Genomic DNA, 20,343 nt, shown 5'->3' with positions numbered 1-20,343 from the left:
TCTGGGCCTGGGCGCTGTCCTTCAGCTCTTCAGCTCAAGGCTAGCGCTCTACCACTTGAGCCACAGTGCCACTTCCGGCTTTTTTCTTTTTGCTTCTGTGGTGCTGGGAATCGAACTCAGGGCCTCAGGCATGCAAGGCAAGCGCTCTACCACTGAGCCACCTTCCCAGCCCTCTATTGTCCATTTTTGAATCTGATTGTTTTATTGCTGAGTTATAGGAGTTAAAAAAAGTATATTCAGGATATTAGCCTGTTTTAGTATGTATGATTTGCACATATTTCTTTCATTACTCCTTTTTCTCCCTAGCAATTTTAACTAGTCAGAAAAAAGTATTTGAAGTTTAGAAAATGTTAAATTCATGTTACTGTTTCCAAGATGCTATCCACATTCCTCTAGAAAATCTCTATTATTTTTTACAAGAATCTCAAATATCAATCTTCTAAGCAACCTTTCCTTCTTCTGAGTAGAATTGAGCACTGAATGCTGTGTGTACTTCTGTCATAGTGTTTGTGACATTTTCATTTGCCTACTTGTTTTGCTGACAATGGACTTCACAGTTTTAGCGAGCAGTCTTTGTTACTGGTCTGTTGCCTTTAATATAACTGTTGTACTTGGTGTATGGTTTATAATTAAATAATAAGTGTTACATGATTATATAACTGGTGATTAAATGAGTAAGTAAATTAATGTTAATTCAGTCATCAAACTGAATTAACATTATATTAGATTTGATTCTAATTCTAGTCCTGCACTGGCAGCTATAACCTAGGTAATTTATGGGAGAAAAGAGTAATCATTTCCAAGCTTCCCTTTGGCAATCCTCATTTTCTGTCATAAATTCCTAGCAAGTCTGTGATAGGTCTTTGTTATTGGGTAGACTTTTTTATTATAGTTTATAGTAGTGCACATATAAAACTTAGGACTTTATTCCTGAATGGTTGTTTATGATTTATAAGTCTTTTGAAAACACTATGAGGATGTTTATCAGATAGAATTGCTCATGTTTGACCAGATGTTTACTATCATTGTTGTTTTGGGACAGAAGACCAAAGAGCTTGGGAAATAATCCTTTTGTTGGCATTTAAAACTAAAGCCAAACAAGAAGTGGTATCTTTTCCATTATGAATTCTGATAGTAAATTACTTATTGAAATAATTTAGTTCATGATGTTCCTTGGCAGCAAGATCTTGAAAATATTTTACTGTTTTGGCAAATTTCACACTAAGCCATATTTCAAAAGTCATTAGTGAAAGTTCTGGAAAAAGAACAGTCATCATCAAATATGATATGCTACCAAAGGATGGATTGCACTATTTTAGTTGGTTTAGTTGTACCAAATATATGGGCTTTTTATGAGTCATATCCTATGTGATTTCCAGTAAAACTTTGATTTTAAATTAAAAAACATTTACTTAAACATTTAATTAACTCCCAATGTAAATTCAAAGTTCTGTATTCTCAGCTGGGCACTGGTGGCTCATGATTGTAATTTTGGCTATTTGAGGAGCTGAGAGGATTATAGTTTGAGACCAGCATAGGGTGAAAAGTTTGCCCTACCCCTCTTCAACCAAGCTGGGTACAATGGTTCACACTTATTATCCTAGCTATGATAATAAGCCTAAAATAGGTCAGTGGGCTAGATTTTTGCCTGGGCAGGAAATGAGACGCTGTCTCAAAAAAATAAAACAGTGGAGAAAAGGGAGAGAGGTGTACATCAAAATCAGGGGAAAGCCCTGAGTTTAAATGCAAAAACAAAACAAACAACCAAAATAAAAACACCAAAACACATTTTTTTTTTCTTTTTAGCCAGTCCTGGGGCTGGGAAGGTGGCTCAGTGTAGAGCGCTTAAGAGGTAGACTAGCACTCTACCTCTTTTTTTTTTCTTTTCTTTGGGTCCGGTCGTGGGGCCTGAACTCTGGGCCTGGGGACTGTCCCTCAGCTCTTCAGCTCAAGGCTAGCGCTCTACCACTTGAGCCACAGCGCCACTTCTGGCTTTTTTTAATTTTTTGTTTATGTGGTGCTGAGGAATCGAACCCAGGGCCTTGAGCATGCAAGGCAAGTGCTCTACCACTGAGCCACCTTCCCAGCCCCAGCACTCTACCTCTTAAGCCACAGCACCAGCCTTTTCTGTTTTTGTGGTACTGAGGAATTAACCCCTGGACTTCATGCATGCTACTACTAAGCACTCTACTAGTAAGCCACATTCCCAGCTCCCGAAACAAATTCTGTTTTTTGTTTCTTCTTTTATTATTTATTTATTTATTTTGGGTCCGGTCGTGGGGCCTGAACTCTGGGCCTGGGTGCTGTCCCTCAGCTCTTCAGCTCAAGGCTAGCGCTCTACCACTTGAGCCACAGCGCCACTTCCGGCTTTTATCCTTTTGCTTATGTGGTGCTGAGGAATTGAACCCAGGGCCTCAGGCATGCAAGGCAAGCGCTCTACCACTGAGCCACCTTCCTAGCCCCTTGTTTCTTCTTTTAAACATTAGGAATTATTTCTATAAAGGTACATACTTCATTGAATTAAATGAAATAATTTTCATGCCAGCTGTTTTGATGACAGTGTTTCTGTTTGTTGAGTGATAAGATAGTTTTTATTTATGAAGTAAGACGAACTACATAATTCTTCTCAAAGGATAATATTTCATCTGCTCTTTAGTATTTACGCACAAGTTTTCAGTGGCTTATATCATTCAATGCAGAGATAGCCTAAAATTCATTTAACTTTGAAATTATTATTTTTAAATACTTTTTTTTTTTTTTTGTCGGTCGTGGGGCTTGAACTCTGGGCCTGGGCGTTGTCCCTCAGCTCTTCAACTCAAGGCGAGCGCTCTACCACTTGAGCTACAGCGCCACTTATTATTTTTTTTTTTGGTCCAGTTGTGGGGCCTGAACTCTGGGCCTGGGCGCTGTCCTCCCTCAGCTCTTCAGCTCAAGGCTAGCACTCTACCACTTGAGCCACAGCGCCACTTCCGGCTTTTTTTTCTTTTTGCTTATATGGTGCTGAGGAATCGAACCCAGGGCCTCAGGCATGCAAGGCAAGCGCTCTACCACTGAGCCAACTTCCCAGCCCCAGCGCCACTTATTTTTAAATACTTTTTTATTGAGATTGATCACATAAACTTCTCAAATTTTACAGTATTGTGAGATAGTGATACTTAAAGTCACAAACACATTTTAACCTTCACAAGGCAAGTTGTCATTATCATGGTCTGTAGTGTTTGTGAATGCTATTTCTTCCACATTGGATGATAAGTATATTTCTTTCCTTTTGCTTAGTGTAAACTGTTTCCTCGTTACCTCTCATTCCCTCCCTCCTATCGCTGCCCTTTAGTTGCTTAGTTCATTTTCATCAATGTCCAGTGCAGCTGATGGGCCCCTCTGTTGTATATTTTTCCCTGTTTACTTCTGATTTTGTATCCTTCTCCTAGCTTCCCTCAGATGTGCTCATATATATACCATATGTGTGGTCAAGAACATGGAGTCATTTAGAAATGAAACAAATTGAGTGGAGATCCTTTGTTTCTCGAGTCCTGTTTACTTTATCATATCTCCTTGCATTTTGAATTTAATATCCACATATCAGGGAGAGCATGTGCTATTTGTCTCTCTGATCTTGGCTTATCTTGCTCATTTGTTCTAATTCCATCCATTTCCCTGCAAATGCCATTATTTTGTCCTTTCTAATGGCTACATAATTTTCCATTGTATATAGCTACTACAGGTTTTGGATCCATTCATCCAAATGGATGTGGGGTGTCTGGGCTTCCATATCTTGTCTATTGTGAAGAGTGCAGCAATGAACATGGAGGTGCATGTGTCCTTGTATCCTGGTTCCTGTTGCTCACGGTAGATAGCTAGGAGTGGTATGGCTAGGAAGGTCTATATTTAGCTTTCTGAGGTACCTTCAGACCTCTTTCCAAAGTGGTTGTATTAGTGTACATTGAAATTATTTTTGAATTTGAAATATTGATCTCTACAGTAGGCACACGTAGCATTTTCTAAAGTATAGTAAACCCTATAGAAATATTCTTGTCTTGGGGCTGGGAAGGTGGCTCAGTGGTAGAGCACTTGCCTTGCATGCATGAGGCCCTGGGTTCGATTCCTCAACACCACATAAGCATAAAGAAGAAAGCCAGAAGTGGCACTGTGGCTCAAGTGGTAGAGCGCTAGCCTTGAGCTGAAGAACTGCGGGACAGCACCCAGGCCCAGAGCTCAGGCCCCACGACTGGACCCCCCCCCTAAAAAAAAAAAAAGAAAGAACTATCCTTGTCTTGAAATTAACTGAAATTTCCTCAGCTGTTTATTGCTCTTGTCCAGTGCCCTCCTGGTTTCCTGCTTCCTCCTTCCTGAATCTGTGGAATAATGAACTGTAGTAACTTCTCAGATGTAAACAGTCTAAAACAAAGCTAACTTTATTTCTCTGTTATTGTGATTTTAAATCTATTGTTAGCCTGGTGTGTAATAATTTTACCTTGAAATTTCTCCTATCTTTTTTTATTTTTCTTTTGCTGGTCTGGGCTGAGCACCTTTTGCTCAAGACTAGCACTCTACTAGCCACTTCCAGCTTTTTCTGTGATTAATTGACTATGAGAGTCTCACGGACTTTCCTGTCGCAGCTGGCTTCCAACTTCGATCTTCAGATATCAGCCTCCTGAGTAGCTAGGATTATAGGTGTGAGCCACCAGTACCCAGCTTTCTTGTATTAATCTGTAACTTTCCACTGCCTGTCACTTAGGCTGATTTGATGTGATAGCACTATTTTTCTTCATGGTCATAGTCATTCATCTGAAATTTGAATGTAAAATTTAAAAATTTCAATGTAATGTGATTATACACATAAATACATACATGTGTATATGTATAAATGGTGTGTCATGTATTAAAGACTGTGCCATGAGTAGTTTTATACACTTATCGTCACAGTAACCTATGGGACAAATGCTATTATCCTTGGTTTGCCAATGAGGAAACTGAGAGTCAAAGTGTTCCTGAGTTAATAATATGATTAATGAGATACAGAGGTAGACTCACACATTGTAGCTTTCCTGTCTTTTTGATTGTTATTTGCAGGAAATAGCTAAATAGAGAAGATAAATAATCACCATGTTATTGAAAGGTCGAGTGTGTAGGCCTTTTGAAAAGTATTCCAGGGCATTCACAGTGACTTGTTTATTTATTCAAGAAATATTACTGGTGGCTTATATGTCTCAGGATGTTTGGATCTGAAGATTACAGGTCAAAGCCAGCCTGAGCAGGAAAGTCCTTGAGACTTTTGCCTCCAATTAACCACCAAAACACTGGAAGTAGAGCTGTGGCTCAAGTGGTAGAATGCTAGCCTTGAACAAAAAAGCTCAAGTACAGCGCCCAGGTCTGTGACCAAGCCCTGAGATTGTCACAAAAAAAGAAAAGAAGTCAGTGATGCAATTAAAAAAATGTTTCTTTTTATTATTGTGTTTAAGTAATTGTACAGAGTACTTGCCATTTACCAGAGCAGTTTATAAATACAGTATATCTTGATCAATGTCACCCCTTTCAACATTTTCACCTGTCCCTCAAAAATTACGTATTTCATGCAAGTGTGACATTTAGTTTCTCCCAAATATGCTTGTTTGCTCATTGATACGGGATTTTCCTGTTTCAGAATCCTGTCCAAAAGATTCCTGACTCCCATGAAATAACCCTGAAACATGGCACTAAAACAGTAAGTTTAAAATATTTATTTTTCTAACTAACAGCTAAAACAGTAAGTTTAAAATATTTGGTTTTCTAACTAGCAAGGAAAAGTGGAACATGGAACATATTTTCTTTAAATAAGACCGTATTATACACTCAGCTGATGTAATAGAAGCTGCAGCTATTATGAAAAATAGATTACTTTTATATTCAGTTAAAATAGTCATTGCCTTGCCTTTAAATGGAATACTTATTGTCAATGTTGTTGTTGGCTTTAAAAACCTCTTCTCTTTAATATTAGAACATGGAAGACATGAAACTGAAATATAATTGTGTTTTAAATGCTGTGGGAAAATTTTTTAGTAACCTTAATTGTATTTCTGTATTAGTAAAATGTATGCATTTGTTTACTTTCCAGTGTTGAGATAAGATATAAAATTTGGCCACTACAGGAGTCTAAGATTATATTACTTAGCATGTAGATTGCATTTTTATCCTGTTTCTCTACTTATATTATTTAAAGATAAATATAAAGCATTTGAGATGTAAGAAGCTGTTGTGTCTTATTGTAAGATCACTAAAAAGTGTTAGTTGATTGAGTGAAATGTAGAAATGAAAGAATAAAAACATTGCTTTACTTTTCCTTTTCAATGAAACTACCCTTTAAGAAGAAAACATTTTTTTTTTTGGGTCCGGTCGTGGGGCCTGAACTCGGCCTGGGCGCTGTCCCTCAGCTCTTCAGCTCAAGGCTAGAGCTCTACCACTTGAGCCACAGCGCCACTTCCGGCTTTTTTCATTTTGCTTTATGTGGTGCTAAGGAATCAAACCCAGGGCCTCAGGCATGCAAGGCAAGCATTCTACCACTGAGCCATCTTCACAGCCCCAGAAAACACTTCTTAAAGTGAGAGGATAAATGTCATTAAATGGAGATAGATCCAGAAATGATAAAATTAATGGTTGTGGATGTTAAAATAGTATCATCTCACAAAATGTTTTCTTTGGTAAATATTGTTTATATATATGTATGCGTATATATATGCATATGTGTATGTATATGTGTATACATACCTGCTACTTGAACCATTTGTTCTACCATTTGAGCCACACCTCCAGCTCCTTTTTTGCCTTGGTTATTTTCAAGGCAGGCTCATGCTTTATGCCCTAATCAGCCTGGCCTACTTGTTTTTCCCTGTCATTGAGGGTAACAGGTACACTCCACCCAGCATTGTATATCCCTCATAGCTGGGATAACTGGTATATGCAATTATGTGAAGCCATTGGTTGCCATGTAATTTGGTGGATTGGCCTTGAATTGTAATTACCTCAATCTCTACCTCCCAAATAGCTAGGATTACACAGTGCCTGGCTTACTTAAAAAAGATTTATTGCTAGCCGGGCGCCGGTGGCTCACTCCTGTAATCCTAGCTACTGAGGAGGCTGAGATTGGAAGTTATGGTTCAAAGCCAGCCCAGGCAAGGAAAGTCCATGAGACTCTTATCTCAAATAAACCACTAGAAAACCAGAAGTGGCGCTGTTGCTCAAAAGGCAGAGCGCTTGCCTTGAGCTGAAGAGCTGAGGGACAGCGCCTAAGCCCAGAGTTCAAGCCCCACAAAAAAATAAAGAAAAGATTTATTGCTATTTTATTGTGGTAAACATTGATAACCAGATACACAAGATAATTTCTACCTTGTTAATAGATTTCTGAATGTTCTCATTTTATAATCACTTTCGTAACTTAATTTATTATTGTATAAGAGATGTCAGGGTTCAAAACCAGGACCTTGCTTATGCTAGAGCTACAGAGCTACATTCCCAGCTCATGCTCATGGTCTTTAGATTCATGTAGTCTTCATTCAATTGTTCTATCTTAATATAGATATAAGTTAAATTGTCTTGAAAAGATTCCTCAAGATTGGATTTTGAGAAAGTGAAATTATTTGTGAGATTTTTCTCCTTACTAAAAGCAACTTAATTTATTATATGGAATTCTGGTGATAGCCATTCTGAGTACATGGTTAAGTTGAACAAAAATTGTCAATTAGAATAAAAGTAATTTTCTTTATTTCAGAAGAAATAATACTTGTAATATCAAAGTTAAAGAGTATACAAGGTGCCATCCATTCCCACTTTTCACAAATAGCATTAGATTATGATCTGTTTTTCAGGGCCTATAGGATAGAGAAGTTGAGATTAGGAAATAAAATTTAGGATTGTAATAGACTATGGAGTGTTTTTTCTCTAAGTAGGTACATATTTTTGGCATTTTTTTCTGTTTTGTTTTTGAAAAGGTCTCTGCTTTGGGCCTGGATCCCTCAGGGGCCCGTTTGGTGACTGGAGGATATGACTATGATGTTAAATTTTGGGATTTTGCTGGAATGGATGCTTCTTTTAAGGCATTTCGGTCTCTTCAGCCTTGCGAGTGGTATGTATTTGCTAAATATTGTCATATTTGACTTAATTTTCTCATACTTGAAGATAATGGGACCGTGCTGTTGTCATTTTAATTCTATTTATAATGATTTATACCAAAATACATTTATATGACTACCTCCATTGTTCAAATAAAAGTAAAATAAGCCTTATACATCTTCCTTTTAGTTTATAAACCTAGATTTTAAACACATTTTAAGTCTTTGTTTTGTTTTGCTTTGTTTTTTTGGTCTGAGATGAGGTCTAACTATATGCTGGCTTGGAACTTAATGTATAGTCCAGATCTGCCCTAAATTCGCAATCCTTCGCCTGTCTCCTGAGTTCTGGGATTATAGGTGATCATTACCATCCCTGGTTGTCTTTGGTCTTTAGAAACACTTCTGTTTAAAAATTGTTACTTACCATGTTTATTTATTTTAAAATGCTTCAGTTTATATACTGTGTAGTATTATGTTTTTTGTGTCTGACGTATACTAATCTAGTTTTCATATGCTGATTCATGCAGCATTGTCCTCGTATGTTCAGCTAGCATTATATCACAAAAGACTTTATATAAATTGCAGGCATTAGCTACCTTTTCATCTCTGGTTTTGACTAATCTGAAGCTTTTTTTGTCTCTTACTTTTCCCCCTTGGAACGCAGGGCTTCATGCTCTAATTCAGCTTTGTTCTTTGTGATGGCACTGTGCTACTTGAGCCATACTCTATCCTGGCTTTTTACTGATTAATTGGAGAACAGTCCTTGGCTTTTCTGCCCATGAGATCTTTGACCCTCAGATCTCAGTCTTCTGAGTAGCTAGGATTAGAGGAATGAGTTACTAGTGCATGGCAGTTTTTTGTTTTTGTTTTTTTCTTAAATAACTGTATTGTATTTTTCAGAATATTGTTTATTTTCCCTTTTATCTTTTGTTCAAGGCTATCTCTACCACTGAGCCACAGCGCCATTTGTAGCTTTTTCTATTTATGTGGTAGTGAGGAATTTCTATTTATGTGGTAGTGAGGGCTTCATGCATGCTAGGCAAGTACTCTACCACTAAGCTACATTCCCAACTCCCATATTTTTATAAGGGACTTGGGCATCTCCAGATTTTGATTCATTCCCCATGAATGAAGGATGATTGTACTATATAATAAACTGATCTTAGAGGTTACACTAGTAACCTCTAGTAACTACTTGCTTCAGGATGTCTTTGTGTGTGTGTGTGTGTGTGTGTGTGTATGCTGGAGTTTGAAAGTCTGAACTCAGGGCCTAGTAGCTGTCTCTTTTGTGCTCAGGGCTAGCACTCTACCACTTGAACCACAGTTTTGCTTCTAGCTTTTTTTTTTTTGTCAGCTGTAGGGCCTGAAATCTGAGCCTGGGCACTGTCCCTCAGCTCTTCAGCCCAAGGCTAGCGCTCTACCACTTGAGCCACAGCACCACTTCCGGCTTTTTCTGCTTATGTGGTGCTGAGGAATCAAACCCAGGGCTTCACACATTCAAGGCAAGCGCTCTACCACTGAGCTACCTTCCCAGCCCGCTTATAGCTTTTTGATAGTTAATTGGAGATAGGAGTCTCATGGACTTTTCTGCTTGCGGTTTTAAACTATGATCCTCAGATCCCAGCATAGGTAGTTTAAGATTACAGACATGAGCCAGTGGTATGCAGTTTGAATATATTATTTTTAACCCTTATGTTAATCCTATAAATGATTATTCTTCTGTTTTTGTTTTTAATAGTGAAGGAAACTAGGACTCAGCAAAGTTATACCAATAGAACATGAGCTTTGTGCTCAGTTCTTTCTGTCGCCTGTTATCTAGTCTCTTCTGACTTTTCATAGAATAAAAAGAGTGGAAGTTGAAGGGGTTGGTCATTACCACACAGCTAGTTAGCAGAGAGAGAATTTGTGTCCCTGGACTCTTGATTCATATTCTGGTACGTTTTTTACTATTGCAGGACACCTCGGCTGCTGGGGCCCAAGTGACAGCCTCAGACAGCTGTGTTTATCTGTTTTGCATGTCCCAACTTGTTTTGCTAGCCAAACAAAAACTACTTGAAAGCATCCTCAATCTTCACCTTCCCACTCCCCTCCACTTACAGACATACACTCCCTATCATGAATAGCTTCACAGAAAGAATTGTGCAATGTCACTAAGCCTTCCTCTGGTGTTAGAGTTACTCCCTAGAGAATATTTACTTCCTCATGACTCCAGTTTACTGTCAGACTGGCTTTCTCTTTCTTCTCTTTGATCGGAATCTTAGTTGTTTAGGCAGGAATTTGAGGAGCAGATGTTATACTCCTTGAACAAGCCCTTTAATTCTCTTTAGTACTGTGTCTAATGACTCCTAATCCTATCCTTTTAACTCTGTAGCTAGCCGAATTAAGAGTGAAATGGGAGAGGAATGTTGAGCTTGATACTAAACATTTCATTTTTATCTTGGCAAAGTAGACTACAGCAAGCACATGGAAAACTGAGGGAGAAATATTAAAAGTTTTCCTATATAGCTAAAGAGCAAAGGGAATAATAATTTGGCATTGCTGAAATTTTAAGTTTTGCTCCAGATGTAAACAGCAATTTGGTAGAGTAGCCAGTGAAATTGAGCCACTGATTATTTCTACTCTCTCTTCTTAAACATTGCTATTTTTAAGATGGTCATTTCCCTTTTAAAACAAAAAGTAGTCACCAGACTAAGCAGTGACCACTAATACTTAATCTCTCTCTCTCTTTTTTTTTTGTTGTTCATAAGGCTTGAACTCTGGGCCTGAATGCTGTCCCTCAGCTCTTCAGCTCAAGGCTAGCGCTCTACCACCTGAGCCACTGTGCCACTTCTGGTTTTCTGAGTGGTTTATTGGATGGAGATAAGAGTCTCAGGATTTTCTTGCCAGGGCTGGCTTTGAACTGCATCCTCACATCTCAACCTCCTGAGTAGCTAGGATTATAGGCGTGAGCCACTGGCTCCCTGCTACTTAATCTCTTATGATTAGTGAAGAAAATTAACACTTCCCTCATATGGGGGTACTGTTAACAAAAATATGTCCTATGAACTAGTTTTCTATAAAGACTTTGTCTAAGCAGTCTGAACTTTCTAATTATTACAGATCTGGCATGTTATATATAAAAATCCAAATTGGTCTAAGCTATAATTTTCACAGTTCCTGATTGCCTGAAATTTTATCTGTCAATAAAAATCTAATTATGCTAAAGAAGTCATGAATTTTGAACACAAAAACTTTCATATGAAGATTTGCTAACTATAGTAGTAGTTTGAGTAGTGACAGATTTACTGGTAAAAAGTACAGGAAATGTAAAGTATATAGGTATAGAAGGTAAAACAAACATCTTCTACACCTGCATTTGAGTTACAGCATTAAAAGAAGATCCTCCAGGACTGAGATCCTTTTCTGAGAAGACATGGCTGTGAATCACTGAAGGAGTGATTGTGGTGCTTTGATGGCCAAACTGTTCCAGAAATCTATCTTGCCAGAGTCATTTTGCTATAACATTGCTTGAGTAATGTGCTGGAGAATCAATTGGGTACTTCTGACTAGTATGTACTCCAGGAACCTGATGTGGAACAAAATGGTACATGCTGCTGGAGATGGACATTGGAAAAATCTATGTACAGTACAGAAGCCTTCCAAGAGCAGCACTAAACTCTGGAATGAAAACCTTTTTCTCCTGTAATAGTTTTTCAACACCTTCCAGCAAATGCCAAATAGCAAAGTATTATTTCATAGACTGAAATCCATTTTCACAGAGCCAGGCAGTGAAGGGAAAATTTGGAACTGACAGGCAATAAATAAACATTTGGTACACATAGTCAAATAGGAAGCTTTTAAAAATAAGATATTGACAAACTTAAAATCCATTATGTACTTCCCAGTACATTTAAATTTGTGTTTCAGGCCAGAAGTTTGCTAAGGATTTCATGCTGTCAGTCTTTTGTTTTTTGGAAGCCTCTTGGGAAAAAGTTCTATCTTAGCTTTTCTAAGCTTCATTCTTCATTATTATTACTATTATTAGTTATCTTTAAGTAGTTGTACAAATAAGTTTCAATTTAGCCTGTCAGTTTATGAGTACAATGCGTCTTGATCATTGATACTCTTTCATAATCTCTCTGTCTCTCTGAATCTCAACCATCCCCCTCCATTTTCCTAGTTCCTTTTTCACATATATACATTAAATATTATGACTGCATTCACCTATCCTTCATTTGTTTAATCTTATGGGAATCTGGTTTGTAGTTTCTTGATATATTGATATTGGATGCTGTAGTGTAAAATGCCTCATATTGTCACACATTCTAATTTCGGAGTCCCTCAGATTTTTTTGATTATACCAGTGCTGGGGTTTGAATTCAATGCCTTGAATGCTCTCTCTCTTAAGCTATCATCTGGTACTCTACCATTTGACTTACACATCTAGTTCATTGTTTTGCGAATTCATTGGAGATGGAGTCTCACAGACTTTTCTGCCTGAGCTGGCTTTGAACCCATATTCTCTAGGTCTCAGCTTTCTTAGGCAGCTAAGATTACAGCCTCCAGTACCTGGTTCACATATTTCTTTGATTGTCTTTACCATTGGAATCACTGTTGATTAATACATTAAGAATGGCTGTTTGAAGAATAAGTATTTAAAAAACTATCAGCTAAACTGTCCACATATTTAGTATGATCATTGTAAATTTGGAACAGGAGTTGCTAATTAGTGGTGGCTGTGTAGAAAAATATGACTTGGATTTAGGAATCAGCCAGAAAGAATAAATTTGTTGTGCTCTGACCAGATAGACATGAGTTTTAACTTTTTTCTATATATTCTGCTCCTCAAAGACAAAATTTTAATGAATTACTAGCTTTTTTAAAGCTTTTTTTTTTTAACATATCCATTTCTTACCTTTTTGTTAGCCCTTAGTAAGTAAGTTACTGGTTTATGAATTATCTTTTCAAAATGTTAGTTTGTTTACTTCTCATTCATATTTACTTTGGGATTTCTCAATGAAGAGAAAGATAGTTGTGACCATATACTTTTACCATTGCTTTGTGGTGATAGACTATGATGCCATCACTGAAATATGTTGAAGATGATTTTAAAACATGGTGAATAAGAAATTTTTACTTGAGTTTACTTCAGAAGTCATTTCTATTTGTGACTCACAGTTACATTTAGGGATATATATATATACATCTCTATCTTATCTATCTGTATCTATTACTTGTAGCATTCGTGTCTAAATGAATTTTAACAGATTTAATGAAGTTTTTTATTTTTACATAACCTTTTGCCTCGTAATTTATTCTTCATCTAAATTATTAAACACTAAGGATCTTCTAAAGTTGTTCTAAAATTGAGACTTTCATATGTAGCCTCTAGCTACATATAATTATTTAAGTTCAAGTAAGTTTAAAAATTAAGTTCCTTAGTTGCTGTATTTGTCTATTTTCTATGATGTAATAAAGTACCCAAGTCTGAGTACTTTATAGCATACCTGTAAAGGTTTTATTTGCTTTATTACATTTCAGAGATAGCATACACACACACACATACACACACACACACATTTTTTTCTTTTCAACATATTAAAGTTTTGTAACAATCCTATGTTGAGCAAGCCTACAGAAACCATTTTGCCAACATTTGTACTCACTTGACATTAGTGCCACATTTTGATAGTTCTTGCAATGTTTCAATATTTTTTATAATTATTATATCTGTTCTAATGATCTGTGGTTGATGATCTTTGATATTACTGTTATAATTATTTATTTAGGTGCATTTTTAATGTCCCAGGATAGGAAATCTAATCAATAAATATATGTTTTGATTGCTCCACTGACTGCTGTTCTCCATCTCTTTCCTTAGCACATTCAAATTAGGTCTCCTTATAACCCTGTGAAAGGAAGAGATGCAGGTTTCTCACTTTAAGTGAAAAGCTAGAAATAATTAAGGCATATCAAAAGCTGGTGTAAGTTGAAAGTTAAGCCTCTTGTGAATAGAAGGAAACCTACTTATTCAGTACTGGGAAATTAAATTGTGATACTATAACTGACACAAGTAATCAGAAAGCAAATCAACCTTATTGCTGATAATGGAGAAAGTTTTTATGGTCTATATAGAAGATCAGATATTCTCTTAAGCCACAGAGCTTTGTGAGTTATGTCCCAACCCAAAACAAGACCCCAACTCTCTTCATTTCTATGAAGGCTGAGAGAAACTGCAGAAGTCCACAGGTGGTAGAAAGATTAAGGAAAGAAGCCATCTCTAGTACATAAAAGTACAAGATGGGTCTGGGAAGGTGGCTCAGTGGTAGAGCGCTTGCCTTGCATGCCTGAGGCCCTGGGTTCGATTCCCAGCACCACATAAGCAAAAAGAAAAAAAAAGCTGGAAGTGGCCCTGTGGCTCAAGAGGTAGAGCGCTAGCCTTGAGCTGAAGAGCTGAGGGACAGCGCCCAGGCCCAGAGTTCAGGCCCCACAACTGGACCCAAAAAAAAAAAAAAAAAGTACAAGATGAAAAGCCAGGCACTGAAGGCTCAGGTGTGTAATTCTAGCTACTCAGCAGGCTGAGATCTGAGGATTGTAATTCAAAGCTAGCATGTGCAGGAAAAATCCATGAGACACTCTGTTTCCAATTAATCACCAAAAAGCAAGAAAAATGGAGTTATGGCACAAAAGCTCAGGGATAGTGTCCAGCTCTGTGTTCAAGTCCAGGACTAGCACACCTACAAAAAAATCACAAGATGGGGGGCTGGGAAGGTGGCTCAGTGGTAGAGTGCTTACCTTGCATGCCTGAGGCCCTGGGTTCGATTCCTCAGCACCACATAAGCAAAAAGAAAAAAGCCAGAAGTGGCGCTGTGGCTCAAGTGGTAGAGTGCTAGCCTTGAGCTGAAGAGCTGAGTGACAGTGCCCTCGCCCAGAGTTCAGGCCCCACGACCGGACCCCCCCCCAAAAAAAAATCACAAGATGACATGCCAAGTGCTAATAGAGAAGCTATAGCAATATCTTCAGAAGGTGTAACTAGATTTTTTTTTTTTGTCATTCATAGGAGCTGAACTCTGGGCCTGGGCGCTGTCCTTCAGCTCTTCAGCTCAAGGCTAGCACTCTACCACTTGAGCTACAGTGCTATTTCCAGCTTTTTTCTGCCTATGTAGTGCTGAGGAATCAAACCCAGGGCCTTATGCACATGAGGGAAGCACCCTACCACTGGGCCAACTTCCCAGCCCCTGCAGCTAGATATTTGAAAGATGACTGCACTGAATATATTTTCATTACAGAAAAAAATATAGTCATATCAGAAGATGTTACTTAGGACTTTCATGAATAGTGAGATGTCACTGGTTGGCTTTTAAGTTTCAAAGAACAGCCTGACTCCAGTTAGGGGTTGATGTATGTTGAAGTCAGTGGTCATTTACTACTCCAAAAATCTTAGGGCCATTCAGAGTTGTACCAGATCATTGCTCTGTGTTTTTCATACTTCTGGAGGCTGAACGACCAAGGGTAAACTGATGGCTGATTAATTTCTTGATGAAGGCATGTTTGCAGATGGCCATCTTCTTGCTGATTCGTTTTTCTTCCCACACCCCTTCTCTGCTCTATGAAGTTAGAACTTGGTAGGCTATTCTTCCTCTTCCTCTTTCTTTCTAATCTCACCCTCATACTCCACCCTCATTACTTCCTTTATACTTTATTGCTTGCCAAAAACCTCATCTCACAGCACTATCACATTAAGGGTTAGGGCATAATTACTGATGTGATAGCTTTCCTTGTTTTTTTTTTCTTTCTTTTCATCGTATAATCCCAGTAGATGTTTTAAGTTTGCAAAAATTTTATAATTATTTCTAGTTTAAAACATGTATTTTTTCACCTTCTCTGTTTCCATCTCCCTCTTCTTTCCTCCCTCTCTCCTTCCCTTCTTCTTTCCCTTCCATCCCTCCTCATATAACCTCCCTCCCCCACCTTTCTTTCAAATTGTATGCATTCCTACTGCATGGGATGAATAACTACATGTTGAGTATCCCTTATGTGAAAAACTTGGGACAAAGAGTGTTTGATATTCCAGAATTTCTCAGATTTTGAAATATTTACATACAAATGTTGAGATATCCTGTGTATTTGATCTAAGGCCAAACATGAAATCTATTTGTGATATATACATATGCATATACATATATAATATATACATATATAGTGTATATATACATATGTATACATATAATATATATATATATACATATATATATATATGTATACATATGTATATTTATATATACATATATATATATATATATGATGGCCATAGCTGGGTGTTAGTAAGATATATCTACAAAGTATTTTCTTGATAAACTGTACTTATGCTTTCAAAAATGTCTGCTGGTTGAGCCTGTCCTAACTGAGGTCAACTGTATTGTCTGAGAATTGACTTTGATACTGTAGTTTTTTTGTTTTGTTTTGTTTTGTTTTTATGCCAGTCCTGGGGCTTGAACTCTGGGTTTGGGCATTGTCCCTGAGCTTCTTTTGCTCAAGGCTAGTGCTCTACCACTTCAACCACAGCTTTACTTCTGGCTTTTTTTTTTTTTCTGGTTAATTGGAGTGGTTAATGTATTTTTCTTCCTGGGCTGGCTTTGGAACCATGATCATCAGATATCAGATCTCAGTCTCTTGAGTAGCTAGAAGTACAGGCATGAGCCACTGGTGCCTGGCTGCTCTGTTTTCTTAGGACTTTGGGTGTTACACATTGATAAGGAAGTAGACAGAAGCAGTAGTGAAAATTTATCATAGAGAAAACAAAGTATGAGTAACTGATGCACTTGAAGACATGTGGCAGCAGAAAGCTTAAATAAATAGTGGGAAGTGTAGAGGTAAATTAGCTGAGCAACAGAAGCAGAAGCAGAATATTTGAATCATACAGGGGCAAGTCAGACTTGAGCAGCAGATACTGAAGAGTAGTTATTTGTGTGTCTCCCTCAGTGTACTCCCTCAGAGCAGTTGTCACATTGCTTAAAACTAAGGAATGATAACTCTGTGTGGAGCCTGGATAATAGCTTTTTTAGTATTCTATTGTTTGACTTAATTGGACTTATTTTATTTTGACTAATGGGCTTTTTTACTCATAGCTGGTGTTCTACTACTTGCTCTATGTTTCCAGTCTGGCATTTGGCTAGTTAATTGGAGACAGATTTATTGGACTTTTCTTCTTGGGCTGGCTTTGAACCTCAATCCTTCAAGTCCCAGTTTTCCTCTTAGCTAGGATTACAGTCTTGAGCCTTTGGCTCATTTGACCTTTAAATAACCTCCCTAAGTAAATAAATAGTCCCTAAAGTAAACCAAGTTTTTCTTTGCAATTTGTTGCTTGACAACCCCAATCCTAATAGTCTTCTATTTCTGGACATTTTGTGCTTTCCAATATTTGATAATATTTATGCTTCCTGTATTTATAATGACCATTCTTCTGCATGTACATTTTTGATTAAATTACTTTTTAATGAATAAAAATTTACCTTTTATAGTATAAAAATCTTTTTAGGTTAATTTATGGATATCAAATTATTTGATAGTGGGTAAATAGGATTTTTTTCACATAAATATTAAAAACTGAATTATGCAGTTGGGTACCAGGGTCTCTGGTATCTAAAGGACCATGGTTCAATGCAGAGCTGAGCAGAAAAGAGACTCATCTCCAAAATAACCAGAAAAGCTGATTATGGAGGTGTGAATTAAAATGATAAGGTGCTAGCTAAATAGGCAGGTAGCTTAAGCCTGAGGCCCTGAGTTCAAAGTGCAATATCACCAACCAACTACCCAATTAACCAACAAACAAGCAAACTGAGCGATAACTTATTTAAGCATCAAAACAATTTAGGTGTGCTAGGTAAGTGCCCTACCCCTGAGCATCATCCCCAGCTCTAAGCATCAAAACAATTTTAAAGTGTGAACATTATTACATCTACTTCATTTTCTTAGATTGTTCTGAGCAGTTTGTGGCCGTTAAGAAATGTGCTTGTTTGATGTTCTGTTTGCTGAGTTAAAGGCCTTAATGTAAAAGTGCCTCAGATGCTTGTCATTGTTTTTATAATTTTAAGTTAAAACAACATTTAGAAAGTACATCAATCACTGGATACCTTTGGCTATGCTTGTAATTCTAGCACTCAGGAGGCTAAGATCTGAGGACTACAATTCAAAACTAGCACATGGGCTGGGAAGGTGGCTCAGTTTTAGAGTGCTTGCTTTACATGCATGAGGCCCTAGGTTCAATTCCTCAGCACCACATAAGCAGAAAAAGCCAGAAGTGGGGCTGAGGCTCAAGTGGTAGAGCGTTAGTCTTGAGCTGAAGAGCTGAGGGACAGCGCCCAGGCCCAGAGTTTAGGCCCCACGACCAAAAAAAAAACAAAAACAAAAACAAAAAACTAGCACCAGGAAAGCCTGTGGGGCTCTTGTCTCCCATTAACTGCCAAAAAGCTGGAAGTGAAGCGGTGGCTCAAGTGGCCAGTTCTGGCCTTAAGGAAAAACAAAATGGAGCTCAGTGACAGTGTCCAGGCCCTGAGATGTACACAAAAGGAAGGAAAGAAGGAAGGAAGGAAGGAAATATATTGATCATTAGATTGTATCTGGATTGCTCATCATAGTGTACACATCCCAATAATTTCCACCCCTGTAGAGGCGTCAGCTTATAGTATTAATAGTACTTGCCGTGTTCTTCCTAGATACTCCACCTGCCTTCCACATTCTGATTCCTTATACCACAGATTACTTTTGCCTGTATTGGAATGTTACTTAGACAAACGCAGCATGTATTCTTGTCTTGCTGCTTTTACTTGATTATACTTGTAAGATTTATCTATATTTTATATAGCAACAATAAGTTAATTTTAATTGATTTATGCATTTAACTCTATAACAATATATGCCTTATTATTTATTGTTCTATGGACATTGTCATTATTTCCATCTTAGGGTTCCTATGAACATGTTTGTTGAGCATACTCTTGGAGATGTCTAAAAGATATTTCTAACCCGGGCGCCAGTGGCTCACACCTGTAATCCTAGCTACTCAGGAGGTTGAGATTTGAGGATTGTGGTTCAAAGCAAGCCTGGGCAGGGAAGTCTGAGAGACTCTTATCTCCAATAAGTCACTAGGATACTGGAAGTGGTACTGTGGCTCAAGTGGTAGAACGCTTGCCTTTAGCTGAAGAGTGCAGAGACAGTGCCCAAGCCCAGAGTTCAAGTCCCATGACCGACAAAAAAAAAAAAAAGATATTTCTGTTGGCGTTATACTAGGGAGTGGAATTGCTGGGTCATAGGTAATGCATATGTTCTGCTTTAGAACTTATTAGATTCTGAAAATGATTTCAGTTTATCTGATGTATACTCAACAATAAATACCATACTGCGTATTTATCTCAACACTTTGCATTATCAACCTCTTAAATTTAAGATTTTTTTGGTAAATATGTAGTGATATTGATTTATTTTGAATTTTTCTGATAAGTGGTAAGATTAGATAATTTTCATATATCATTAGGTAGTCATTACCAGTACTGGGGCTTGAACTCAGGGCCTGGGCACTGTCCCTGAGCTTCTTTTTGTTCAAGAGTAGCACTCTACTGCTTGAACCACAGTGCCACTTCCAGCTTTTTCTGTTTATGTGGTGGTGAGGAATTAAACACAGAACTTCATGCATGCTAGGCAAGTACTCTACTACTAAGCCACATTCCCAGCCTAAGAGAATATATTTTTAATAGAATATATCTTTATTAAGAGAATATAAAATAAATTATGGATATGAATACTTTTTTGTTTCACAGTGCTAGGGTTTGAACTCAGTGTCACACTTGCTATGCAGTTATGGTATCACTTTTGCTATATTCCCAGCCTTTTTTTGCCATTTTGCATCTTGGGCCTTGTACTTTATGCCTTGGGGCCAGCCTCAGACCTCCATCTTCCTATTTCTTCTTTTTTCCCCTCTAGTTCTTTCTTTCTTTTTTTAAAGGAAAAACAAAACAAAAACAAATCTTCCTATTTCTTCTTCCCCTGTAGCTGGAATTACATGTCTGTCCTGGATCTTATCACTTTCATTGGATAAATATAAACGTAAACTTTCTGGATAATTCTGTTTTATTAGCTTACAATAGTTATACAAGGAAGGGGAATTTCATTGCTTTATTTCCACACATGTTTTTTTTTTTTTTTTCGGCCGTGGGGCTTGAACTCTGGGCCTGGGCGCTGTCCCTCAGCTCTTCAGCTCAAGGCGAGCGCTCTACCACTTGAGCTA

At 37.6% G+C, this 20,343-nt stretch overlaps 1 protein-coding gene across 2 annotated transcripts in view; it reads left to right on the top strand.

Moving 5' to 3' along the window:
* Wdr70 (WD repeat domain 70) overlaps window positions 1–20,343 on the top strand; it is a 223,620-nt gene that overhangs the window by 33,837 nt on the left and 169,440 nt on the right. For both annotated transcript variants that reach the window (XM_013018678.1, XM_013018676.1), the window contains 2 exons: window positions 5,642–5,701; window positions 7,962–8,095. In XM_013018678.1, the coding sequence (XP_012874132.1) occupies window positions 5,642–5,701; window positions 7,962–8,095 (194 nt within the window). The remainder of the gene's footprint in view (window positions 1–5,641; window positions 5,702–7,961; window positions 8,096–20,343) is intronic.

This window comes from Dipodomys ordii, unplaced genomic scaffold (assembly GCF_000151885.1).
Source record: "Dipodomys ordii isolate 6190 unplaced genomic scaffold, Dord_2.0 Scaffold41, whole genome shotgun sequence".
Classification (NCBI taxonomy): domain Eukaryota; kingdom Metazoa; phylum Chordata; class Mammalia; order Rodentia; family Heteromyidae; genus Dipodomys; species Dipodomys ordii.
Note: the sequence above shows the minus strand (reverse complement) of the source record. Positions and strands in the feature narration are given on the sequence as shown.